The sequence below is a fragment of the Coregonus clupeaformis genome, chromosome 2 (assembly GCF_020615455.1).
Source record: "Coregonus clupeaformis isolate EN_2021a chromosome 2, ASM2061545v1, whole genome shotgun sequence".
NCBI lineage: Eukaryota > Metazoa > Chordata > Actinopteri > Salmoniformes > Salmonidae > Coregonus > Coregonus clupeaformis.
The window spans coordinates 2612332-2639831 of NC_059193.1; the positions used below are offsets into that span (position 1 = coordinate 2612332).

Consider the following 27500-nt stretch of genomic DNA (forward strand, 5'->3'; position numbering starts at 1 on the left):
TGGGTGGGTGGGTGGGTGTGTGTTCTGCAGCCCCTGATACATTGTAAACACTTCACTACATGTGGCGTGTAACTTGTCCTACCACCGTGTACCTGACAAATATGCTAATCAAGGGAGGTAAGCAAAATGTGTATATTTGAGTGTATGTCTGTGTGTGTGTGTGTGTGTGTGTGTGTTCCCGCTAAGATATTCAATATTCTGCTACAGACCGCTAGACCACAGCGAGGTTAATTGAGGACAAAATCTAAAATAACTCAACAACTTCAGTTCTAACAAATATAATGCCCTGAAGTCACTGTCATTGTCCTAGCTAAATTACGTTGTAAACTATGATGCAATAGGTTATCAAGATAGTGTCACAATGACTTACAATTACATGGTTTTAAATTGTCTCTCCCAACTTGATAGAACTCATCCTAATACAATCAAATAGACTATTATCAGATGAGATTTCAAGATAATCATCCTTCGATTCCATCACTCTAGGAAACATTTTCATCCAAACTGAGAAAGTTTCACCCTCAACACCCAGTCATCCAACTTTTCAACGAATCCAGTCACCTTCTCGCTCCCTTTGGCGGCCATTGCTTACAGAAATCACTAATTCCCATGCATTTATTCCAACTGGCTTGCGAATCTCTTTTATTTAAGCTGATTTAATTGCCTCTGACTAAGCTAGCCCGTCCATTAATGGCTGGATTTTCTGCTCTGAGGGTTTGTGTCCCTGTGCTGGGGGAAATGGTGATAGCGGTGTAGCCTGGGCTAGATGGGCCCTGTCCGTGGTGTCCTTGCATCCATGCATGGATAATACCTGGGCGAAACTGACCTTGAAGTAGACATAGTGAAAGTTGTGAAAGTTGTTACCGATAGTTCTGAGTCGTTTCTGGGTTCACCTCCCCACGGCCGCAAGGGCAGGGGAAGTGGAAATGGAAGTGGCGTCTGATGTGAATACTAACTGGGGTTTACAGATTCCTGAAGAAGTAACATATGTCTCTTTCTCTCCCTCCCTTCCCCTATCTCTCTCCCGTTCTCCACCCCCCCATCCCGTCCTCTCTCTCTCTCTCTCCCTCTCCTCTCTGCCTCCCTCCTTCCCTCCATCCTCTCTCTCCCCCCTCTCTCTCTCCCTTTCTGCCTCCTGTCTCTCCCTCTATCTCTTTCTCTATCTCTCTCCCTTTCTCCACCCCTTCCCTCTCTCTCTCTCTGCCTCCCTCCTTCTCTTTCTTTCCTGTAGTTGTGTGGTGGATGAGATGGATTTCTCAGGGATGGAGCTGGACGAGGCTCTGAGGAAGTTCCAGGCTCACATCAGAGTCCAGGGAGAGGCCCAGAAGGTGGAGAGACTGATCGAGGCCTTCAGGTGAGCTCCATTATTCAGTCAGTCTGTCAGTCAATCAGTCAGTCAATCAATCATTTAGTCAATCAATCTATTAATCAATTAATCAATCAATCATTTGTGTGTGTGTGTGTGTGATATATTGCTTTGTGAATAATCCCAGGAAGAGTAGCATTGATGGACTAATAGGTATCTTACTAAACTAAACTAAACTATAAACTAAACTCATCCTGGAAGGGGGTTTGACACAGGGCTGAAAAAACAAGACAATTCAGATAAGTCATCCAAATCCAGTACAAAGTCAGTCAGTTATGAACATATGAGGTCACTACTGGGACAAACAGAGATACCTTTGTCTCAGGTTTAGAAGGCCTAGAAGACGGCAACGTTCAAGTGAGTTAAGCTCAACATCAGGCGAGGCACAGCCCTATAGTGTCTCTGCCCTCTTGTTGTCCATGGGTGGGCAGGACATTGCCGATAGCACTAAGGTCCATGTGTGTCTGAGCCTAAAACACAGTGCTAGGAGTTTTTTCAGTTCACGTCTCACTTCACCAGTCAACCCAAATCCCATCCAAACTTTCCAGTTTCTACATAGCCTGGTTATCCAGCCTGAATGCTGCACGCACCATTGTTTCACTGCATTCAGACTGGTTAAATCGGGCTAGTTTCAACCCTCCCTCCATTTAGATGGTTGACCCAGCCTTCCTCTTGGCTAGGTGCTCTGAAACAACAGGCAATCTCAACAGACAGGATAAGTACAACTTCCTGGTTTCCGAGTCTAAATGGTTATCCCATTTATGCCACAGCTGCGATGCTCTGCGCTAACCAGTGTCCTTGAATACCCGCTCCAATTACGATATGGCCAGCTGTCACGTTTGTCAAGGTGCGTTGCTAACAAGAGTGTTGTTGTTGTCGTGAGCGGGCACGGAGACTGACGGCTGGTATTTGTTTTGGGTACGATTGGCACCGAGTGCGTGTGGCACAGAGAGGGGCGGAGTAAAGAGTCAGGGAGGGAAGGAGGGAGGAGAGGTTTATAAATAAGCACTGTTGCATAAGCACAGCTCTCTCATCTCCGCCTGCCTCCCCTGCTCCTCCAAACAGAGATGGAGAGAGTGAGGAATAGAAAAAGAGAGAGGGGGAGAGACTTGAAGGAGAGAGAACGAGAGAGAGAGTCTGAGACAGAGAGAAAGATGACGGGAGGGAGGGAGAGAGACAGACTTCATAGAGAGTGAGGGGATAGGGAGAGACTTAAAGAAAGAAAGGGAGAGACGGATAGAGAAAGAGGTATGAATGTAAACACATCAAGAAAGGCTGGTGGCAGGGAAATGAGAGAGAGAGGGAGGAAAGGGAGAGAGAGAATGTGTGAAGAATCACAAGAGAGGAGAAAATAAACACCTGGCAGCTTCTGTAGCTTGGCGTGTGTCAGCTAATAATGAACCCAACACTGTTTGGCAGTTTCTGAGGCCAGAGAGGCATTCACACACACACACACGCACACACACATACACACACACACACACACATATACACACACACGATTCCTTACTCCCTTCACTGAAATAAAGGAAGGGAAGGGAATATAGGGTTTTCTCTTTCTAGGGATATCTGGTATTTCACTCTTTCAGGTAGAAAAGCAAAGAGAAATGTATAGAACACAGACTTTATTATTCATAAGAAAAAGCTATTGTGCTTTGATTGGCTACAAGGCCTTCCTTAAAGTCTAACCACAGTTCTTAATGGTGCAACTGCTGCAAACCATACAATATGTGGCTTAAGACAAGTTATTTTTCAGGTAAAAGGCTAGTCTCCATTAGATGATGCAGAATCAGTGGGGATGAACCCCAAACTGAGTACACGGTCTGCGTCCCAAATGGCAACTTATTCCCTACATAGCTAGTCCACTACCTGTGTGTATTCCTGGCCCACTGAGACGTAGATTCCAATCATGCAGCTCAGTGGTCACATGACTCCGGAGGGAGCCTACCTGGAAACCATCATTTATTAATATGGAATTACACTTTACGCTCTAGTAGAGGCCCTATGGGGTGTCACACACACACACACACACACACACACACACACACACACACGTTGAAATAATAGATTGATTAATTAACAAAGGAAGCTTCCGTGTGGAATCTCACGCCATGCTACGGTAAAAATAACAGACTTGAATTGGCTGCCAATGCAGAGGAGAGCATAGCGTGACAATATGGCGGCGTTCCAAATAGCATCCTATTCCCTATTTAGTGCACTACTTTTGACCAGGGCCCTCAAAGTAGGGCCCCTATGTAGGGAATAGTGTGCCATTTGGGATGCAATCTATGATGAATACAGCATTATCACTGAGCGAGTACGTATGCATTGTGACATACTGTAGCGAGCAGTGCAGTCACCCCACTGGGTACAGACGTCAGTTCAACTTCTAGTTTTGATTTACATTTGATTGAGTTGTCAACTAACGTGAATTCAACATGAAATCAACTAAAAATGTCGTCCTGTCATTGGATTTAGGTTAAAAGTCAACATCATCACATTTTATTTTTTTCTGGTTGAATTGATGTGGAAACAATGATGATTCAACCAGTTTTTGCCCATAATGTCATTTAAATGGTAGTGTCTGGAGAGTTCTGGGTTTTCACTGTGGAGGATTCTAAATCACACTCTATACTCTATGGACTCTGCTATCTGTTAAGGCATGGACAGGCCCTCATGTTTCATCCTCTCACAACGCCCCCAAGCAGATAGACTGACTGTACTAGTATAGACACACACACACACACACATACACACACACACACTTAGTCATCAAATAAACACTCAGTCAAACACACACACACACACACTCCACACACACACTTAGGTGTCTCTGCCAGTTAGATTGACGAGGGGTGGTTGGTGTGTGGAGCTGCTAGGCCAGCAGTATTTCCCTCTCCTGCTGTGCCTCCTCTCAGATCTCAGGATGTTCTCTGGGACCTCCATCAACCCTGTGTCATCTTTACTGCAGAGGTGCCTAGGCAGGGATATTTCTGATGTCTATCCCATGGGGCACAGCGTAAAACACTACTGCACTAGTTATGTAGCATTTTGTGACAACTGCTGATGTAAAAAGGGCTTTATAAAATACATTTGATTGATTGATTTGACTACTGTCAGAACGACTGTCTGTCTGCTGGTTTGCCAGGTTCTTTGTGGTGGCTAGGGAGAAGGGACTTCATCTTATCTGTATATTCTGGTTGGTAGTGATGAGGTAATGGTAATATAACAAGGTGAATTGGCAGGTTTCTGTTGAGGAAGAGGCCGGGAGATCTATGCTATGACAAGATTGTTGGATCTCTCTTACCATGCATCATGTTCCTCTTTCCAGATCCTCTGGGGGGGTGTGGGGTCTTATGGGTCCTGGTTGTGAGGTTTTTGTTGCATAAGAAATAAGACTGGTTTATGGGTTTTTGCTGATTTGAAGGACCACAACCGTTGTGTATAATCAAGTCAGTCTACAAATACTAACCCCCTCTCTACCCCTCCCTCCTTTCCCCCTGCCCCCCACCCTCTCCAGTCAGCGGTACTGCATGTGTAACCCGGACGTGGTGCAGCAGTTCCACAACCCCGACACCATCTTCATCCTGGCCTTCGCTATCATCCTCCTCAACACAGACATGTACTCACCCAACATCAAGCCTGACCGCAAGATGATGCTGGAGGACTTCATACGCAACCTCCGTGGTGAGGCATTATTTTAATATAGTGTGTGTGTGTTTGTGCGTGTGTGTTGGAGCGGTAGATGGGGAGGAGGGGGAGGGTGGGAGTAGAGGAGGGGAGGGGAACGGGTAAGTAATAGTTCATTACTACTTACTTTATACTAGTTTGTTAGTTACTAGTTAGTTAGTTACTAGTTAGGTAGTTACTAGTTAGTTGCTAGTTAGGTAGTTACTAGTTAGGTAGTTACTAGTTAGTTAGTTAGTAGTTAGTTAGTTACTACTAACACCCTATCCAAATAGCTTCTACATGGTGTAGCCTTTCACAGAGGCCACTAAATCTTGAATCTACAGCGACGACAGGATATTCAACCTATCAGATCGCTGCAATGATTTGCCAGTGTTTGAAATGTCCGTAGCGGATTTAATATCCGTGTAACAAGAGAAGACGGCTAAAGTCCCAATCCATTGTCCCTAACAGTCAGCCTACTCTAATTCAAACCAGTTTCATCCCAAATGGCACCCTGTTCTCTATATAGTGCACTACCTTTGACCAGGGTCCATGGCACCCTATTCCCTATGGGCCGTGGTCAAAAGTAGTGCACTATATAAGGAATAGGGTGCCATTTGGGACGTTGGTAAGATAGAGCGGCATCATAGTTTTCCTCTGCCAGGGAGGGATCCATCAGGAATGTGGGATCAATACGGTACAACTTTAATGGATTCATCCGGATGGCTCCTCACAATTACATTAAGTCGGAAAATCAATCGGGGTGTCTCATGCAAATTAGGATATGCCACGATGCTTGGCTTTCTCCCTCTCCCTCTGTTTGTGTCCTATCTCTCTTTCTGTTTTTCATCTCCCTTGCTCTCTCTCTCTCTCTCTCTCTCTTTCTCTCTCTCTGTCTGACTGTCTACTTCTCTTTCCCTCTCTCTCTTTCCTTAGTTCTCTCTCTTTCTATCTTTCAGCCTTCTCTCTCTTACTGTCTCTCTCCCTACCTCCACCCTTTCTCCCTCCCTCCCTCCCTCCCTCCCTCCTTCCTCCTCTCTCACTCTATATTTTGAGTGGAGGGAAAAACACAGTTAAGTGTTAATTAATGAATAACAGAGGAGTGCTCACTGACTCAATTACACTGGACCAGAAATGTAAAAACATTCTGCAATGTCTAACCTGATGTATTGACACTGAATATAATTAGTATAATGACTTGTATTTTATCCTAGAAACCATTCCATATATATAAATGTCTTACTTTTGATGTATCAAAATATGGCAGTGTTCACACAATTAGTATAACTCTTGATGTGTCTAATTGTACCGCTGTTGCACATATAATTAGTTTAATGACTTACATTGTATTCTAGAAACGTCTCCATATATAAATGTCTTACTGTTAATGTATCTAATTGTACTATAGTGAAGTCTCTTTGGAGTACGGGACCAAAGGGCCTATCACAGGGGTGGGCCATGCTGGTCCTGGACCAAAGGGCCTATCACAGGGGTGGGCCATGCTGGTCCTGGACCAAAGGGCCTAGCACAGGGGTGGGCCATGCTGGTCCTGGACCAAAGGGCCTAGCACAGGGGTGGGCCATGCTGGTCCTGGACCAAAGGGCCTATCACAGGGGTGGGCCATGCTGGTCCTGGACCAAAGGGCCTAGCACAGGGGTGGGCCATGCTGGTCCTGGACCAAAGGGCCTATCACAGGGGTGGGCCATGCTAACCCTGGACCAAAGGGCCTAGCATAGGGACGGCCGTAGTATGTGGTTGTTGCAGTCAGATGTACTACCTGAATTTGTTCAGGGAGAGATGGAGAGAATACATAAAAGAAGAGACATCAGGAGAAAGACACAGTAAGCAGCTCTCTCTCAATCGCTCTCTCTCTCTCTCACTCCCTCTCTCTCTCTCTCCTATATCTTTATTTCTCTCTCTCTCCCCTCTCAATCTCTCTCACACACACACACACCCCCCCCCCACACACACACCCTGCTCCTCTTCCTCCCACTGTGCTGACTCCATAATGTTGAGTGATGCCTCAGCATATCCAAGGGTGCATCTGTGTCACTGCTCTGACGAGTGTCTACATTTGCCCGACCTAGCAGCCTCAATTGCTCCTCAGTGAACCACCCTGGTTATAATGGGGTCTATCTAGAGGGCAGCCTCACGGCCAAATGATACAGGATGTTCCCCCCAGTCCCCAGTTGATATGTTCCCCCCAGTCCCCAGTTGATATGTTCCCCCCAGTCCCCAGTTGATATGTTCCCCCAAGTCCCCAATTGATGTGTTCCCCCCAGTCCCCAGTTGATATGTTCCCCCCAGTCCCCAGTTGATATGTTCCCCCCAGTCCCCAGTTGATATGTTCGCCCCAGTCCCCAGTTGATATGTTCCCCCCAGTCCCCAGTTGATATGTTCCCCCAAGTCCCCAATTGATGTGTTCCCCCCAGTCCCCAGTTTATATGTTCCACCGTCCCCAGTTGATATGTTACCCCCAGTCCCCAGTTGATATGTTACCCCCAGTCCCCAGTTGATATGTTACCCCCAGTCCCCAGTTGATATGTTACCCCCTAGTCCCCAGTTGATATGTTACCCCCTAGTCCCCAGTTGATATGTTACCCCCAGTCCCCAGTTGATATGTTACCCCCAGTCCCCAGTTGATATGTTACCCCCAGTCCCCAGCTGATATGTTCCCCCCAGTCCCCAGCTGAGGGGAAGAAGTGCTATATTCAGAGCTATGTGGAGTCTGAATATTTTGAAGAAGTGCTTTATTCAGAGCAATCTGTAGTCTAAATATTTTGAAGAAGTGCTTTATTCAGAGCAATGTGGAGTCGGAATATTTTGAAATGCTTTATTCAGAGCTATGTGGAGTCTGAATATTTTGAAGTGCTTTATTCAGAGCTATGTGGAGTCTGAATATTTTGAAGAAGTGCTTTATTCAGAGCTATGTGGTGTCTGAATATTTTGAAGAAGTGCTTTATTCAGAGCTATGTGGTGTCTGAATATTTTGAAGAAGTGCTTTATTCAGAGCTATGTGGAGTCTGAATATTTTGAAGAAGTGCTTTATTCAGAGCAATCTGTAGTCTAAATATTTTGAAGAAGTGCTTTATTCAGAGCAATGTGGAGTCGGAATATTTTGAAATGCTTTATTCAGAGCTATGTGGAGTCTGAATATTTTGAAGTGCTTTATTCAGAGCTATGTGGAGTCTGAATATTTTGAAGTGCTTTATTCAGAGCTATGTGGTGTCTGAATATTTTGAAGTGCTTTATTCAGAGCTATGTGGAGTCTGAATATTTTGAAGAAGTGCTTTATTCAGAGCTATGTGGTGTCTGAATATTTTGAAGAAGTGCTTTATTCAGAGCTATGTGGTGTCTGAATATTTTGAAGAAGTGCTTTATTCAGAGCTACGTGGAGTCTGAATATTTTGAAGAAGTGCTTTATTCAGAGCAATCTGTAGTCTAAATATTTTGAAGAAGTGCTTTATTCAGAGCAATGTGGAGTCGGAATATTTTGAAATGCTTTATTCAGAGCTATGTGGAGTCTGAATATTTTGAAGTGCTTTATTCAGAGCTATGTGGAGTCTGAATATTTTGAAGTGCTTTATTCAGAGCTATGTGGTGTCTGAATATTTTGAAGTGCTTTATTCAGAGCTATGTGGAGTCTGAATATTTTGAAGTGCTTTATTCAGAGCTATGTGGTGTCTGAATATTTTGAAGAAGTGCTTTATTCAGAGCTATGTGGTGTCTGAATATTTTGAAGAAGTGCTTTATTCAGAGCTATGTGGAGTCTGAATATTTTGAGGCTTGGGATATTTCATAACATCAAGGGGAGGTTTTTTGCAATTAACTAATTTAACATTTGCTTCTGTCATTATTTTAATAGAATGTATGTGTGTGTGGGGTTGTGTGGTGTGTGTGCGTGCCTGTGTGTGTGTTGATAGATTATGTAGAGGCGCTATATGTGTGTGTTTGATGGTGTGCTTTGAATGAGTGTGTTTGTTTGTGCTCTGAGATCATGACTGAGATATGAGTGTGTGTGTTTGGTCGTGCTCTGTGATCTGGACTGAGTGTGTGGGTTTGGTGCGCTGTGCCCAACGTGGTGTGTGTGTGTTTGGTGCGCTGTGCCCAACGTGGTGTGTGTGTGTTTGGTGCGCTGTGCCCAACGTGATGTGTGTGTGTTTGGTGCGCTGTGCCCAACGTGGTGTGTGTGTGTTTGGTGCGCTGTGCCCAACGTGGTGTGTGTGTGTTTGGTGCGCTGTGCCCAACGTGGTGTGTGTGTGTTTGGTGCGCTGTGCCCAACGTGGTGTGTGTGTGTTTGGTGCGCTGTGCCCAACGTGGTGTGTGTGTGTTTGGTGCGCTGTGCCCAACGTGGTGTGTGTGTGTTTGGTGCGCTGTGCCCAACGTGGTGTGTGTGTGTTTGGTGCGCTGTGCCCAATGTGGTGTGTGTGTGTTTGGTGCGCTGTGCCCAACGTGGTGTGTGTGTGTTTGGATGCGCTGTGCCCAACGTGGTGTGTGTGTGTTTGGTGCGCTGTGCCCAACGTGGTGTGTGTGTTTGGTGCCGAGGTGTGTGTGTTTGGTGCGCTGTGCCCAACGTGGTGTGTGTGTGTTTGGTGCGCTGTGCCCAACGTGGTGTGTGTGTGTTTGGTGCGCTGTGCCCAACGTGGTGTGTGTGTGTTTGGTGCGCTGTGCCCAACGTGGTGTGTGTGTGTTTGGTGCGCTGTGCCCAACGTGGTGTGTGTGTGTGTGTTGGAGGGAGCTTCCTGTGGCTCTGACACATTCACTGGCCTTGGAACAGGAGGAACACAGAGCATTCACCATTCAACTCTCTTATTTCAAAGCTTCACTGAGGTGAATACACACACACATGCACAGACATGAAATCACGCATACACACACACACACCCACACACACGCCGAACCCACACATACACACACAATAGAAAGACTACTGAATGTGTCATGGGCTGGGCTGTTTCTGCATGCATGTATGTATGTGCTGTGGTGCTGTAGCTTACAGTAGTTTACAGTAGCTTACAGTATCTTACAATAGTTTACAGTAGTTTACAGTAGCTTACAGTAGTTTACAGTAGTTTACAGTAGTTTACAGTAGCTTACAGTAGTTTACAGTAGCTTACAATAGTTTACAGTAGCTTACAATAGCTTACAGTAGTTCACAGTAGCTTACAATAGCTTACAATAGTTTACAGTGGTTTACAGTAGCTTACAATAGTTTACAATTGTTTACAGTAGCTTACAATAGTTTACAATAGTTTACAGTAAATTACAGTAGTTTACAGTAGTTTACAATAGTTTACATTCGTTTACAGTATCTAACAGTAGATTACAGTAGCTTACAGTAGCTTACAGTAGAATACAATAGTTCACAGTAGTTTACAGTAGTTTACAGTAGCGCACACTATTTTAAAGTAGTTTACAGTAGCTTACAATATTTTACAGTATTTTACAATAGCTTACTGTAGTTTACAGTAGCTTACAATAGCTTACAGTAGTTTACAGTAGTTTACAGTATCTTACAATAGTTTACAGTAGCTTATAATAGTTTACAGTAGCTTACAACAGTTTACAATAGTTTACAGTAGTTTACAGTATATTACAATAGTTTACAGTATCTTACAATAGTTTACAGTAGTTTACAGTAGTGTACAGCAGCTTACAGGAGTTTGCAGTAGCTTACAGGAGTTTACAGTGGTTTACATTAGTTTACAATGGTTTACAATAGTTTACAGTATCTTACAGTAGTTTTCAGTAGTTTACAGTAGATACAGGCTTGTGTCACTGTGCCTCTGTGTGGATGTCTGTGTATTTGGGATTGCATGCGTGTTTAGGCCTCTCAAACATTGCCACTGTTTCTAGAACATGGTTTGTGTGTGTGTGTGTGTGTGTGTGTGTGTGTGTGTCTAGGGGTGGATGACGGCGCTGACATTCCCAGAGACATGGTGGTGGGCATCTATGAGAGGATCCAACAGAGAGAGCTGCGCTCCAATGAAGACCACGTCACCTACGTCACCAAGGTGGAGCAGTCCATCGTGGGCATGAAGACAGTAAGGACACCAGGGCTTGACATTAATGCTTGTTCGGGACAAGTGACATATTTGGGGGGTACAAGCAGAATATAGATTTCAGTCAAATAAATCACACAAAAATCGCAATGTCAAACAATTACTCCGATCAGAGTTGGATCAGAGTGTCCCCTGGATGCGTTGCGATGTGCACTGTTCTCCCAATCTCTGCAGAGCGCATCGGAGTAGAATTTTATTGCATTGACAGGCACGAGCGGTCTTTCAATCACCTGCGCAGATCCCCATGTAGCCGCGTGTACACACACTCTCACACACAGATGCAAATGCACACGCACACACAGATGCACACACACACCGTAATGGATGGTGCCTGACTGATCCATCAATGTTTACTTGGTGACAGAAGCCACTCAGTCATCCTATAGCTAGTCATTTATCATTGACAGATACATCTGAAAAGAATAAGAAGTATTTGAGCTGTTTTGGTCACTCAAGAGCAAGGTTGATTTAGTTTGAGAAGATACCCAGTGCAATAAGTTAGCCCAAGGGTGTCAAACTAATTCCATGGAGGGCCTAGTGTCTGCTGGTTTTTGGTATTTCCTTTCAATTAAGACCTAGACAACCAGGTGAGAGGAGTTCCTTACTAATTAGTGACCTTAATTCATCAATCAAGTCCAAGGGAAGAGCGAAAACCCGCAGTCACTCTGAATGAGTTTGACACGTGGGTTAGCCCATCAAGGTACAGTACCAGTCAAAGTGACTGGTTGAGAGAATGCCAAGAGTGTGCAAAGCTGTCATCAAGGCAAAGGGTGGCTACTTTGAAGAATCTAAAATCTAAAATATATTTGGATTTGTTTAACACTTTTTTGGTTACTACATGATTCCATATGTGTTATTTCATAGTTTTGATGTCTTCACTATTATTCTGCAATGTAGAAATTAGTTAAAAATAAAGAAAAACCCTTGAATGAGTAGGTGTGTCCAAACTTTTGACTGGTACTGTATATCTATCTAATCCGACCGCAGTCATGACGTTTTCCCATTGGCTCAGATGGTTAGAGTGTGGTGCTTATGATACCAAGGTTGTGGGTTCAATGCTCACATGGACTACTGAACATTTTTGTTACACTGAAGATACAGTATATATTACTCTGTTACACCAAACATTGTTCAACTAAACCGTTACACTGACCTCTGCCTGGTCTCCCTTGTAAAAGAGGTATTCTGACCTCAATGGGACTTCCTGGATAAATAAATACGATTTTATCAAACTAAACATGTGTGTTGATTGCACCAATCTTACCTAAAAAGCTAAAAGACTCCTGTTGCGAGTAGCTGGCTAATACAGATAGATTGAGTAATGACCTGAGTTAATGATTGCAGTGCTGATAATGAGCCTTTGCTAATGGTGGAGATGCTAATGCATAAAATGGCTAATGGGCTCGGCTGACAGTGCTGAGGAAAGGTAGTTACAGCGTTCGCTAACGACGCTAATGGAAAAGACTGAAGGACTTTGGAATGGTGTCTTCTTTTACAGTAACTTAGCAGACAATGATTAAATGATCATACTCAGTACCCACAGTACTGTGCATTTCATACTACTTCAACAGTACTGCACAGTACTATACAACTCAAACTACTTCAACAGTACTCCACAGTACTGTGCAGTTCATACTACTTCAACAGTACTCCACAGTACTGTGCAGTTCATACTACTTCAACAGTACTCCACAGTACTGTGCAGTTCATACTACTTCAACAGTACTCCACAGTACTGTGTAGTTCATACTACTTCAACAGTACTCCACAGTACTGTGCAGTTCATACTACTTCAACAGTACTCCACAGTACTATACAGTTCATACTACCTCAACAGTACTATACAGTACTATACGGTTCATACTAACTCCACAGTACTATAAGGTACTATACAGTTCATATTACCTCAACAGTACTCCACAATACTATACAGTTCATACTACCTCAACAGTACTCCACAGTACTATACCGTTCATACTACCTCAACAGTACTCCACAGTACTATACAGTTCATACTACCTCAACAGTACTCCACAGTACTGTGCAGTTCATACTACCTCAACAGGACTCCACAGTACTATACAGTTCATACTACCTCAACAGTACTCCACAGTACTGTGCAGTTCATACTACTTCAACAGTACTCCACAGTACTATACAGTTCATACTACCTCACCAGTACTCCACAGTATTGTGCAGTTCATACTACTTCAACAGTACTCCACATTACTGTGCAGTTCATACTACTTCAACAGTACTCCACAGTACTGTGCAGTTCATACTACTTCAACAGTACTCCACAGTACTATACAGTTCATACTACTTCAACAGTACTCCACATTACTATACAGTTCATACTACTTCAACAGTACTCCACAGTACTGTGCAGTTCATACTACTTCAACAGTACTCCACAGTACTGTGCAGTTCATACTACTTCAACAGTACTCCACAGTACTATACAGTTCATACTACTTCAACAGTACTCCAAAGTACTGTGCAGTTCATACTACTTCAACAGTACTCCACAGTACTGTGCAGTTCATACTACTTCAACAGTACTCCACAGTACTATACAGTTCATACTACCTCAGTATTGCAGTGCAGGTGATAATGACACAAGCAATCAACAAGCTTCCACCCACTGTGCAGTTTCATATTATTAGGCTAAAGGGAGAATGAGCACAGCATCATTAGCATAGCATCCCAGCTAATGACTGCCTCCTTCTATGAGGAGTGTGACTGCCTTGCATGTTTGAGGAGCTAGGCAGGAGGCTCTGTGTTAGCTTGCAGGGATATGGAGAGAAAAGAGGGAAGGAGGGAGAGGGAGAGGGAGAGAGAGAGACTTTTTACTTTTAAAAGCTCTTTATTTAACCATTCAGAAAGCGAGAGAGAGAGAGAGAGAGAGAGAGAGAGAGAGAGAGAGAGAGAGAGAGAGAGAGAGAGAGAGAGAGAGAGAGAGAGAGAGAGAGAGAGAGAGAGAGAGAGAGAGAGAGAGAGAGAGAGGTAAGGGAATAAAACACCCAGGAAGAGAAGAAAGAGGGATGGAGGGAAAGATGGAGAGAGGTGAGAGTGGGAAGGAGAGGGTATTTGGATCATTCCCCGAAGGTTCTGTTTTGCTGTGTTATCTGCCTAAATAAAAAAGGCCCACATCATGGAGAAGCCCTCTGTATTGGTACTGGCCACGGTATGCACATGACAGAACCCCATGGAGCTCACCTTAACTCACACACTTCTGAACGACCCACTCTCTTTTACTCTTTTCAATCACTATCACTCCTTCATTAGTCACATTTTCCTCTCTCTGTTTCCCTCACCCCTCTCTCTCTGTATCACTCTCTTTCTCTCGACCTCATTATTGCTTCTCTCCCTCCCTCCATCTCTCTCTCTCTCTCTCTCTCTCTCTCTCTCTCTCTCTACCTCCATCTCTCTCTCTCTCTCCCTCCACTCTCGCCTCGCCTCTCTCTCTCTCTCTCTCTCTCCCTCCATCTCTCTCTCTCTCCCTCCATCTCTCTCTCTCTCTCTCTCTCTCTCTTTCTACAGCCCCAGTGGACATTCTGTCTTATCGTTTTTGTATTGGACCCTAAGTATCGCTCAACAGTTAATCCTATTAATTAGACTAGCGTCATATCCAGTTAATTCTCATGTACTCCTGAGGGGATACACAGTTATTATTATTTTGTGAAGAGACCTAGCATAACCCTTACGCCTCCGACGAGTGTCTCTATACTGTGAGCTACTATATCCTTAAGACTGCCCCTCTGGGAGTCAGTCTGTACATTGGATAAATAATATACATTTTAATAAGTATTCACACCCCTTGACTTTTCTCACATTTTGTTGTTACAGCCTGAATTTAAAATTGATTAAATGTAGATGTTTCACTGGCTACACACAATACCCCATAATGTCAAAGTGGAATTGTTTTTAGATAAAAAAAAAATGAAAAAAAGATTAATCAAAAATGAAAAACTGCAATATCTTGAGTTAAGAAATATTCAACCAATTTGTTATGGAAAGCCCAAATAAGTTCAGGAGTAAACATTTGCTTAATAAGTCACATAATAAGTTGCATGGACTCACTGTGTGCAATAATAGTGTTTAATATGATATTTGAATGACTACCTCATCTCTGTACCCCAGACATACAAGTATCTGTAAGGTCCCTCAGTTGAGCAGTGAATTTAAAACACTGATTCAACCACAAAGACCAGGGAGGTTTTCCAATGCCTCGTAAAGAAGGGCACTTATTGGTTGATGGGTAAATAAAAAGCAGACATTGAATATCCCTTTAAGCATGGTGAAGTGATTAATTACACTAGTCACTACAAAGACACAGGCGTCCTTCCTAACTCAATTGCCGGAGAGGAACGAAACCACTCAAGGATTTCACCATGAGGCCAATGGTGACTTTAAAATGGGTAGAGTTTAAGGGCTGTGATAGGAGAAAACTGAGGATGGATCTATCAAGGCTCATGATAAGACCCTGATGCAGACAGTTCGAAATAGCAAACGTTTATTTACAAAAACAGGGGGCAGGCAAACGACAGGTCAAGGGCAGGCAGAGGTCAGTAATCCAGAGCAGAGTCCGAAAGGTACAGAAACGGAAGGCAGGCTCAGGGTCGGGGCAGGCATAGGTCAGTAATCCAGAACAGTGTCACAAGGTACAGAACGGCAGGCAGGCTCAGGGTCAGGGTCAGGGCAGACACAATGGTCAAAACCAGAAAACAGGGACTAGTGAAAAACAGGAGTACAGGTAAACCGCTGGTAAGCTTGACGAGACAAGACGAACTGACAACAGACAAACAGAAAACAATGGTATAAATACACAGGGGATAATGGGGACAAATGGGAGACACCTGGTGGGGGGTGGAGACAAGCACAAGACAGGTGAAACCGATCAGGGTGTGACAGGATCAACAACATTGTAGTTAATCCACAATACTAACCTAATTGACAGAGTGAAAAGAAGGAAGCCTGTACAGAATAAATATATTCCAAAACATGGATCCTGTTTGCAACAAGGCATTAAAGTAATACTGCAAAACATATGGTAAAGCAATTAACTTGAATACAAGTGTTATGTTTGGGGCAAACCCAAAATATTGTACTTTCAGCTGTTTGATGCTGGTGTACAAAACCAAAAGTAAAAGACACAAAAAACGTAAGTACAGGAAGCATAGAAAAGTGTACATAGAAAAGATCAACCGCTTCTTAGACTTGCTTTCTATGAGAATGACAAATCTATAACTCACATTTCTATTTGAATTTAGTCAGGTCACCCAAAAAGTTACATATTGCAGCTTTAAATGGGGGTCGGACCACCTGCTTATGTCCCAGACTGTATCTCTGCAACAGCAGTTCAACCCACAACCCTTCTGTGTACAGCACAGTCACTTGAACTGTTACGCCAAACATCACCTACCGTTTCAGTTCACCACTCTCCATTTATTAGTGTTGCTAGTCTTTTTCCTCCACTATAAGAGAAAAGAAAGAGAGAGAGAGAGCAAGAGAGGGGGAGAAAGAGAAGGAGAGGGGGAAGATGTAACTATAGCCAAGGGTGAGAAAAAGAGGAACAACTTGACCTTGTCTGTGAGGTTCACTGTACTTTAGAAAACCCCTTGCAGGCTAAAAGATCACAGCCTCTCTTTAAGGGAGTCAATGGAGCACAGAGAGATCGATGGGCCACGGCCATGACACCCTTAATCAACAACACTCTCTCCACCTTTCCTCTCTCTCTCTCACTCTCTCTCTCTCTCTTTTTTTGTCTCTCTCTCTATCTCTTTTTGTCTCTCTCTCTCGCTCACCCTCCCCTCCACCCTCTTTCCCCCCCTGCTTTGGCTCGCCAACGGCATCAGTTTATCCCTTCTTTCTGTTCTCCGTCTGACCATTCTCTCCTTTCTTTCATTTCTGAGAATGTGAAGTTTTCTAAGAAGCAGGCTAAATGGTAGTTTTTTACAGGCATAGCTGTCCTATCAGCCTGAGCAGAATTAATCGACAAGACCTTATGTAGCAGAATCCTTTGGATTTATGGAGGCAGTTATTGACAGGAGAGGAATAGCTCAGCGGTGTAATTCTGTTGCAGCCCACAGTAGAACAGGGTAGCATATCATTGTGCTTGGAGATCTTGGAAGACGTCAATGAAAAGTGGTGGAGTTAAACTTCTTATTTTTCAGCAAAAAAACATTTTTTCTCTCTCCCTCTTTCTCTCACTCTGCAGAGTGTTGTATTTTTGAATTAGCTATATAAATACATTTGATTGTGCCTATAAAGCTTTGTTCTAAAATCAATCTCTCTCTCTCTCTCTCTCTCTCTCTCTCTCTCTCCCTTCTCTCTCTCTCTCTCTCTCTCTCTCTCTCTCTCTGTAGGTTCTGTCTGTTCCCCACAGAAGATTGGTGTGCTGTAGCCGTCTGTTTGAGGTGACGGACGTCAACAAGGCCCAGAAACAGGCAGCCCACCAGAGAGAAGTCTTCCTCTTCAATGACCTTATCGTGGTAAGACTCCCTGACACCGGACTGACTATGCAAAAGATTGTGGGAAATGTAGTATTGTCTTCAAAAAGGATGATAAGCTTACTACACTCCTCTGAGGATTATAGGCAACATTGTTTTGGGATTATAGCACTGCAAATGTCTACCTGTTTGGATTGAATTGATTTGCGGCACAATGACTTTTGGGAAGTGTGGTATCCCCTGACCTAAAGTAGCAACATTTCCAAACTATACTGAAATGAACTCACTATCAACTTGATTGTAGTCAACTCGTGAAGTGTGGTAGCCCACAGTCATCTAAAACAGCTTGCAACATTGTATTCTCTGCCACACATATTCAAGCTGTAAAGTTCCTGTTTGTGGAGGCGTGTAATACCCTGAAGTCTCTCACAGGGAACCATTTTCTGAAGACTACCTCCCTAGTTTCTATTTTGTTTCATGACTTAAATATCAGATAGTACAGTAGGCTAAACGCAGTCCGCAGTGCACTTATAAACTCAAGCCTAGAGAAAGAAATAACCACTAAAGGGTCAGTAATGAAGTCCAAGCTCTCACTCGGGCTAGCGCCACACGGAGAAGTCATTAATTTGTTCAAAGTCACATCGAATGGGCCTGGGAGTTAATCATAGATTAAATGTCTATTATAATTAATACAATCATTAGGGCGACTCCAAATGTTATCTATGTGAAGTATTAAACTACTCCCATAATTTCACTAGTTCTCATCTTAAACTGTCTCAAACACAAACTGGGGGAGAGAAAATAAAAATGAAAATGTTTCTCTGCTGCCTGCGCTGCTGTCGAAAAGTAATTGGGCCTCGAAGCGAGGAGGGGAGTTTTGAAAATGCTTATTTTTTGCAGAGCCAGAAAGAAATCCTCTTGCGACGTCTCGGCGGAAAACTGTTGATTCGGCACAAAGAGAATGTCATAATTACTTCAATCGCTGAACCTCATTTTTTTAGCGTGAAAAGAAATGAGGACGCACTCTCGAGGTTTACGCAATTACAAGTAATTAAGAGACCTTGTTTCTCACGACTACTCAGAGAGTAGGGTCTAGGGTCTGTGATAAGTTTGCAATTTTCGTATTTTCGTAAGGCGGTTCTTCTTTATGAGTTAATCATTATTCTTGCAGTTCCAACCCTCTCGTCTGCAGCGGTGGATGTGTCACGGTGATGTATTGGTTTAATATGGCGGCTTACCAAAATGGCCCTGCAGTATCAGCACTGAGGAGATACTCTCATATTTCTGTCTCTGTAATGTTTCTATACTGTATGAGAGCTCCCCTCTCTCTCTCTCTCTCTCTCTCTCTCTCTCTCTCTCTCTCTCTATCTCTCTCTCTCTCTCTCTCTCTCTTCTCTCTCTCTCTCATTATCTCCTCGTTATCTCCCTCATTATTTCTCTCCCCATAAGGCATATCTGTTTTCCTCCACACACTCACAAACACATCCTTGGAAAAATATAAAAATTTGCAGTGCTGTTATGTTACTTTCACTGGAAATGGGATATGTGGCAGAGTGAAAGCTATACTGTAGTAAATTGGCTCTCTGAAGGTCATTAGTAGGATGCATATGCTGTGTTGATCCTCTCCGACCGATGATGGATAGTTGGCAGCCAATACATTTTTGAATACTTTTCTATTCCTTATTTTATCACGGAGGTCACATTGAGACTTGAATGGCTTTTTCTTGAGTGCCTTCGACAGGAAACGCCAATGTGAAGCAAACTTCAAAGCCTCTTGAAAGCACGGCTTAAAACCTACAAAAAATACATCTTCATCTTTGCTGATAACTTCTTTATTGAGGAAAAATGCACTTAATACGACTGTGATATGTGGTTGTCTCACCTAGCTATTTTAAGATAAGTCGCTCATGATAAGAGTGTCTGCTAAATTTCTAAAATGTAAATGTAAAGGACTTTTTTTACCCTCAGATCCTGAAGCTCTGTCCGAAGAAGAAGAGTTCAGCAGCCTACACCTTCTGTAAAGCCCTGGGCCTCCTGGGAATGTACTTCACACTGTTTGAGAACGAGTGTAAGTCACCTAACACCAGCATCACTAGTCCCCCTCCAAAGAATACAGAGAGAGAGAGAAAGTGTGTGAGAGAGAGAGAGAGAGAGAGAGAGAGAGAGAGAGAGAGAGAGAGAGAGAGAGAGAGAGAGAGAGAGAGAGAGAGAGAGAGAGAGAGAGAGAGAGAGAGAGAGAGAGAGAGAGAGAGAGAGAGAGAGAGAGAGAGAGAGAGAGAGAGAGAGACGAACACTTTTTCTTAACTAATTTTGCCATGGCATTTCCAACTCAAAATGAAACAAGCAGTAAGCAGCGCAGGAATTTGTTATCTTGATCTGCAAGTATATCCTTGAAAGTACATCCCTTTTTGAGACATTTACACCACTATCATAGAAGAAGAGAGAAGAAAAGAGGTGGAGGGAAAGAAACGGTGGGAGGCAGGGGTATGGGGGAGTGAGAGAGAGAGGGAAAATGTAGTGAAAACAACAAAAGGTAATGAAGCAGATAAATGGTGCTAACAATCCCAGTCACATACAGTACCCAGAATACATTGTGTTAGCCTTGATTTGTGTACATTATACATAACTCTGTTTATTTGGATAAACAGCCTCTACCAAACCAACATATTACGTAGCCAACCCCAAGGTTATGGGTTTGATTCTCACATGGGTCACATACATACATACATAAATACATTTTTATTTTATTTTTTATTTAACCTTAATTTAACTAGGCAAGTCAGTTAAGAACAAATTCTTATTTACAATGACGGCCTACCAAAAGGCAAAAGGCCTCCTGCGGGGACGGGGGCTGGGACTAAAAATAAAAAAAATACACGTCACGACAAGAGAGACACCACAACACTACATAAAGAGAGACCTAAGACAACAACATAGCATGGCAGCAACACATGACAACACAGCATGGTAGAAACACAATATGACAACAACAAAACAAAACATGGCAGCAGCACAACATGGTAGCAGCACAAAACATGGTACAAACATTATTGGGCACAGACAACAGCACAAAGGCAAGAAGGTAGAAACAACAATACATCACGCGAAGCAGCCACAACTGTCAGTAAGACATACAGTACCAGTCAAAAGTTTGGACACACCTACTCATTCAAGGGTTTTCTTTAAATTTACTATTTTCTACATTGTAGAATATAGTGAAGACATCAAAACTATGAAATAACACATATGGAATCATGTAGTAACCAAAAAAGTGTTAAACAAATCAAAATATATTTTAGATTTTAGATTCTTCAAAGTAGCCACCCTTTGTCTTGATGACAGCTGTGCACACTCTTGGCATTCTCTCAACCAGCTTCATGAGGAATGCTTTTCCAACAGTCTTGAAGGAGTTCCCACATATGCTGAGCACTTGTTGGCTGCTTTTCCTTCACACTTGTCACCAGCAAAGCACCCCCACACCATCACACCTCCTCCTCCATGCTTCAGGGTGGGAACCACACATGCAGAGATAATCCGTTCACCTACTCTGCATCTCACAAAGACATGGCGGTTGGAACCAAAAATCTCAAATTTGGACTCATCAGACCAAAGGACAGATTTCCACCGGTCTAATGTCCATTGCTCGTGTTTCTTGGCCCAAGCAAGTCTCTTCTTCTTATTGGTGTCCTTTAGTAGTGGTTTCTTTGCAGCAATTCGACCATGAAGGCCTGATTCACGCAGTCTCCTTGAACCGTTGATGTTGAGATGTGTCTGTTACTTGAACTCTGTGAAGCATTTATTTGGGCTGGAATCTGAGGTGCAGTTAACTCTAATGAACTTACCCTCTGCAGCAGAGGTAACTCTGGGTCTTCCTTTCCTTTGGCGGTCCTCATGAGAGCCAGTTTCATCATAGCGCTTGATCGTTTTTGCGACTGCACTTGAAGAAACTTTAAAAGTTCTTGAAATGTTCCGTATTGACTGACCTTCATGTCTTAAAGTAATGATGGACTGTCGTTTCTCTTTGCTAATTTGGGCTGTTCTTGCCATAATATGGACTTGGTCTTTTACCAAATAGGGCTATCTTCTGTATAGCACCCCTACCTTGTCACAACACAACTGATTGGCTCAAACGCATTAAGAAGGAAAGAAATTACACAAATTAACTTTTACCAAGGCACACCTGTTAATTGAAATGCATTCCAGGTGACTACCTCATTCATCTGGTTGAGAGAATGCCAAGAGTGTGCAAAGCTGTCATCAAGGCAAAGGGTGGCTACTTTGAAGAATCAAATTTATTGAAAATGACATACAGAAATATCTCTTTTACATAATTATTCACACCCCTGAGTCAATTCATATTAGAATCACCTGTGGCAGCGATTACAGTTGTGGGTCTTTCTGGGTAAGTCTAAGAGCTTTGCACACCTGGATTGTAATATTTTTGCCCATTATTATTTTCTAAATGCTTCAAGCTCTGTCAAATTGGTTGTTGATCATTGCTAGACAACTATTTTCAGGTCTTGCCGTAGATTTTCAAGACAATTTAAGTCAATAGTGGAACTAGGCCACTCAGGAACATTCAATGTCGTCTTCTTAAGCAACTCCAGTGTATATTTGGCCTTGTGTTTCAGGTTATTGTCATGCTGAAAGGTGAATTTGTCTCCCAGTGTCTGTTGGAAAGCAGACTGAACCAGGTTTTCCACTAGGATTTTGCCTGTTCTTAGCTCTATTCCATTTCTTTTCATATAAAAAAAAAACAACCCTAGTCCTTGCCGATGACGAGCACACCCAATATGAAGAACGGTACTCAGTAATGTGTTGTGTCGGATTTGCCCCAAATATAACGCTTTGCATTCAGGACATAAAGTTAATGTCTTTGTCACCTTTTAATGCAGTTTTACTTTAGTGCCTTATTGCAAACAGGATGCATGTTTTTGAATAGTTTTATTATGTACAGGCTTCCTTCTTCTCACTCTGTCAATTAGGTTAGAGTGGCGCAGTGGTCTAAGGCTGTGGTTGTAGAAAAAAAATTGTAGACCTCCACAAGTCTGGTTCATCCTTGGGAGCAATTTCCAAACGCCTGAAGGTACCACGTTCATCTGTATAAACAATACTACGCAAGTATAAACACCATGGGACCACGCAGCCGTCATACCGCTCAGGAAGGAGACACGTTCTGTCTCCTAGAGATGAACGTACTTTGGTGCGAAAAGTGCAAATCAATCCCAGAACAACAGCAAATGACCTTGTTAAGATGCCGGAGGAAACAGGTACAAAAGTATCTATATCCACAGTAAAATTAGTCCTATATCGACATAACCTAAAAGCAAGGAAGAAGCCACTGCTCAAAAAACGCCATAAAAAAGCCAGACTACGGTTTGCAACTGCACATGGGGACAAAGATCATACTTTTTGGAGAAATGTCCTCTGGTCTGATGAAACAAAAATAGAACTGTTTGGCCATAATGACCATCGTTATGTTTGGAGGAAAAAGGGGGTTGCTTGCAAGCCGAAGAACACCATCCCAACCGTGAAGCACGGGGGTGGCAGCATCATGCTGTGGGGGTGCTTTGCTGCATGAGGGACTGGTGCACTTCACAAAATAGATGGCATCATGAGGAAGGAAAATGATGTGGCTATATTGAAGCAACATCTCAAGACATCAGTCAGGAAGTTAAAGCTTGGTCGCAAATGGGTCTTCCAAATGGACAATGACCCCAAGCATACTTCCAACGTTGTGCCAAAATGGCTTAAGGACAACAAAGTCAAGGTATTGGAGTGGCCATCACAAAGCCCTGACCTCAATCCTATAGAACATTTGTGGGCAGAACAGAAAAGGCGTGTGCGAGCAAGGAGGCCTACAAACCTGACTCAGTTACACCAGCTCTGTCAGGAGGAATGGGACAAAATTCACCCAACTTATTGTGGGAAGCTTGTGGAAGGCTACCCGAAACATTTGACCCAAGTTAAACAATTTAAAGGCAATGCTACCAAATACTAATTGAGTGTATGTAAACTTCTGACCCACTGGGAATGTGATGAAATAAATAAAAGCTGAAATAAAATCATTCTCTGTACTATTATTCTGACATTTCACATTCTTAAAATAAAGTGGTGATCCTAACTGACCTAAGACAGGGAATTTTTACTAGGATTAAATATCAGGAATTGTGAAAAACAGAGTTTAAATGTAGTTGGCTAAGGTGTATGTAAACTTCCGACTTCAACTGTACATGCATACATACATAATACATACATACATGCATGCATGCATACATGTAACTGCCAAACCAACATATTTGCATGGCATGTATCAGTATCAAAACCTAACAGGTTGTACGATTGAAAGCCAGCCAGCACCGAAGGCTTGAGTTATAGAAATGGGGATTCGGCAGGGAGAAGAAATGTATGTTTTGATAATGGAATCAGACCCAGTCGCGCAGGGCTATTGGAAAACGTTTATCCTCCTGAGCCTCCCACCACTCTGCATTCAGCCAGGCAGGTGATATGAAAATATGAAATCTATCATACAGGGATATTCCTTTATTCCTGCCTTGGGCATGAAAGACACAGTGCCTCCATCGTCAAAGTGCCATTTAAAAGAGCAAAGGGGAGAGCGAGGCGCGCCGGAGCACGGGTAGTGAGAAATGAAAACAGAAAACAGTCGCTACAAATCTATTTCCCACATTAATTTATTGGCTTATATGCCTCATTACCTTCTTCGGGGAATGAGAAAAAAGCATTCTGATATGTTTTGTTGCTACTGTGTCAGTTCTAGATGTGAGGGAACTGTTTGTTCTTTAGTTACCTGGCTGTGATGGTCTGTATCAAGCCTTTCTGTTGCTTTGGGGGAACTAATCTCTGTTTAATGATTTAAATACTTGTTATTCTGAAAATAAATTCCAGTACAGTAACATCCTTGAATACTCCACAAACTAAATAGTTAATGGATTTATTTTACCAATGTTTCGGCAAAAATACCTTTAGCCAATCTGGGTCTATTGCAATATGTTACTATTAGTGGTGGGTGCCAATATCATTGGATATATGAGCAAGGCATTTGGCGATATAGTTTCATCCTTCTTCTCAGCCAACACTATTATGTAAAAAAAAAAGTGATCTCCTTCTCATATCTGCTCCTCAGACTACCCCCATGGCATCACCATCGTCTCACCCTTTGGCTCAGACAAGAAGCAGGTGCTCAACTTCTGTGCCCAGAGCGCCGAGGAGCTGCTCAAGTTTCTAGAAGATCTGAAGGAGTCCATCGCTGAGGTGTCAGAGATGGAACAGATACGCATTGAATGTGAGTACTGTGGAGGAGGGGTGTGTGTGTGTGTGTGTGTGTGTGTGTGTGTGTGTGTGTGCTCCGTTGCTCCAAACTCAGGTGAAGAGGGAAAAAAAGAAACAGTTCATGCAAAATAATTTATGAATCATCCATCCCTCCATCCGCACAGAAATTCCCTTTCATTTCAAAAAATATATATATATATATATATAAATATGGAATCAGGCTGCCGCAGGCTTATTTACACAAGTGCTAACAATGGGGAGAGGAAGATGTCAACAGTCTGTCTGTCTGTCTACGTGTGCGTGTGTCTGTGTGTGCCTGTTTTTATATACATTGATGCCATTACATAACCAAACTGTGTTCATGCTCATTTTCCTCCTAGTACCCATACAAATCAACGACTACACCAAAGATACAGTTATTTATGCTCCCAATACTGTGATCATACACTCTGTTCTGATGCGTTTCTGAAATCACAGGAGTCAGAGAGCTACCACAGGAACAAAACACTGATACACTGATAGACAAGGACAGTCACACACATTTCAAATACAACGATATACAAACAATACAACTAAAAGTGTGTGTGTGTGTACGTGTGTGTGTTAGTGTGTGTGTATGTGTGTGTCCACACATTCCCCTTTGTTCCATGAGATGTTGTTTAATTTTAAAAAATTTAGTAATTTTACTGTTTGCTTGAGTAAATGGAGATGGAAGATAGTTCCATGCGATCAAGGCTCTGTATAATACTGTGCGTTGCCGTGAATTTGTTTTGGACTTGGGAACTGGGAAGAGATCCCTGGTGGCATGTCTTGGGGACTGTGAAGAGACCCCTGGTGGTATGTATTGTGGGGTATGTATGGGTGTCTGAGCTGAATGTTATTTGATTATGTAAAGCTGGAATTTTCACCACAGTAATATTTCTCATAGAAACAAGAGAAGCAGTAATCTCTCGTCAACCAGGAAATACTAGCGTGCATGTTGTTGATGTTAGTTCTGTATGTGCATTTAAGTGCAAGGTGTGCTTCTCTGTTTTGAGCCAGCTGCAGCTTTGGTAGGTCTTTCTTTACTGCACTTGACCATATTACCAGACAGTAATCAAGATGGGACAAGACCAGAGCCTGAACAACTAATCCAGTTGATTACTATAACAGATATACCCCTCCCCATCTTCACAACAACTTTGTCAATATGACTTGACAATGACACTTGACCATCCAATATTATACCTAGGAGTTGACTTTCCTCAACTTGCTCAATGGTCACACCTTTTATGCACAACTCCAGTTGAGGTTTAGGTCTTAGAGAATGTTTTGAACCAAATACAATGCTTTTAGTTTTAGAAGTATTTAAGACCAGTTTATTATTAATCACCCACTCCTTATTTAGAATTTCAGTGAGCTCACTGGCTTTGAGTGCTGACATGTAGAGTGAGGAATAATCTGCATACATAGTCATTCTAGCTTCGTGTTCGACCAGTAGCAAATCATTTGTAAAAATAGAGAAGAGTAACGGCCCAAGGCAACTGCCCTGAGGGACACAGCACTGTACCTATCTGATGTTAGAGAAGCTTCCACTGAAGAACAATCTCTGGGTTCTATTGGATAAATAACTCTCCAACCATGTGATTGCAGGTGATGTAAAGCCATAGCAAGTGAGTTTCTTCAATACAATTTATGATCATTAACGTCGAAAGCTGCACTGAAATCTAACAATGCAGTTCCTACTATCATCTTATTATCCATTTCTTTTAGCAATCATCTGTCATCTGAGTCAGTGCAGTACAAGTTGAGTGCCCTTCTCTATATGCATACTGCAAGTCAGTAGTTAACTTGCTCTCTGAAAAATAGCAATGCACTTGATCAAACACAATTATCTACACCAGTTTACTAGGAACAGGCAGCAAACTGATTGGGTGGCTGTTAGTGCCAGCAAAGGGTGCTTTACTATTTTTAGGTAGTGGAATTAATTTAGCTTCCTTCCACGCCTGTTGACATACACACTCCTTTAGGCTTTGGTTAAAGATGTAGCAAATAAGGGTGGCAATACAGTCTGCTACGTGTATGTATGTGTGTGTTTGTGCGTGTATGTGTGTGTGTGTTTGTGCGTGCGTGTGTGTGTTGTCGTATCGTCAGCATCTCCCTGGGCAGCGTCAATGTCTTATCAGTCTTACCCTGGGATTAACCCTGGAGGTTTCCCTGGAGGTTTCCCTGCCTGTCTGACAGTGCCTTGATACTCTGTGAGAGGATAAAGACAGAGAAACATGTCCCCACTACAGCACAGATTTAAAGGTTGAACACATTGACAAGGAGAAGCTAGAGTCCTGGGGGCCAATAGAGAGCAGCGATCAGAAAGAAACCGTGCTATTGGGGCTGACTGACCAATACTAAGGAGAGAAAAACAGCCATACAGGTCACACAGCCTTTTTAAACAGGCAAACTGAATCACAAATTAAGCCCTACCCCTAGGCACTTTTGTAGATCTGAAATGATTAGATAGGGGTATCCAATAAGACGAAACTTCAACTTAGCCTATCAGAGAGCCCTTCCTCTATCACTCAAACCTATCTTATACTTTCAGATCTGCCTTGGGGTACGGACTAGGAGACTATTTAGAATTGAACCTATGTCCAGGTGAAGTGCTGCTTCTGGCCAGGCAGGCAC

The 27500-nt window shown here is 42.9% G+C and overlaps 1 protein-coding gene across 5 annotated transcripts in view; it reads left to right on the forward strand.

The window, feature by feature from the left end:
- Nucleotides 1–27500, forward strand: part of LOC121549858 (IQ motif and SEC7 domain-containing protein 3-like) — a 169400-nt gene that overhangs the window by 114075 nt on the left and 27825 nt on the right. For all 5 annotated transcript variants that reach the window (XM_041861802.2, XM_041861811.2, XM_041861827.2 and 2 more), the window contains 6 exons: nucleotides 1232–1354; nucleotides 4887–5053; nucleotides 10940–11079; nucleotides 17466–17591; nucleotides 19518–19617; nucleotides 24694–24852. In XM_041861802.2, the coding sequence (XP_041717736.2) occupies nucleotides 1232–1354; nucleotides 4887–5053; nucleotides 10940–11079; nucleotides 17466–17591; nucleotides 19518–19617; nucleotides 24694–24852 (815 nt within the window). The remainder of the gene's footprint in view (nucleotides 1–1231; nucleotides 1355–4886; nucleotides 5054–10939; nucleotides 11080–17465; nucleotides 17592–19517; nucleotides 19618–24693; nucleotides 24853–27500) is intronic.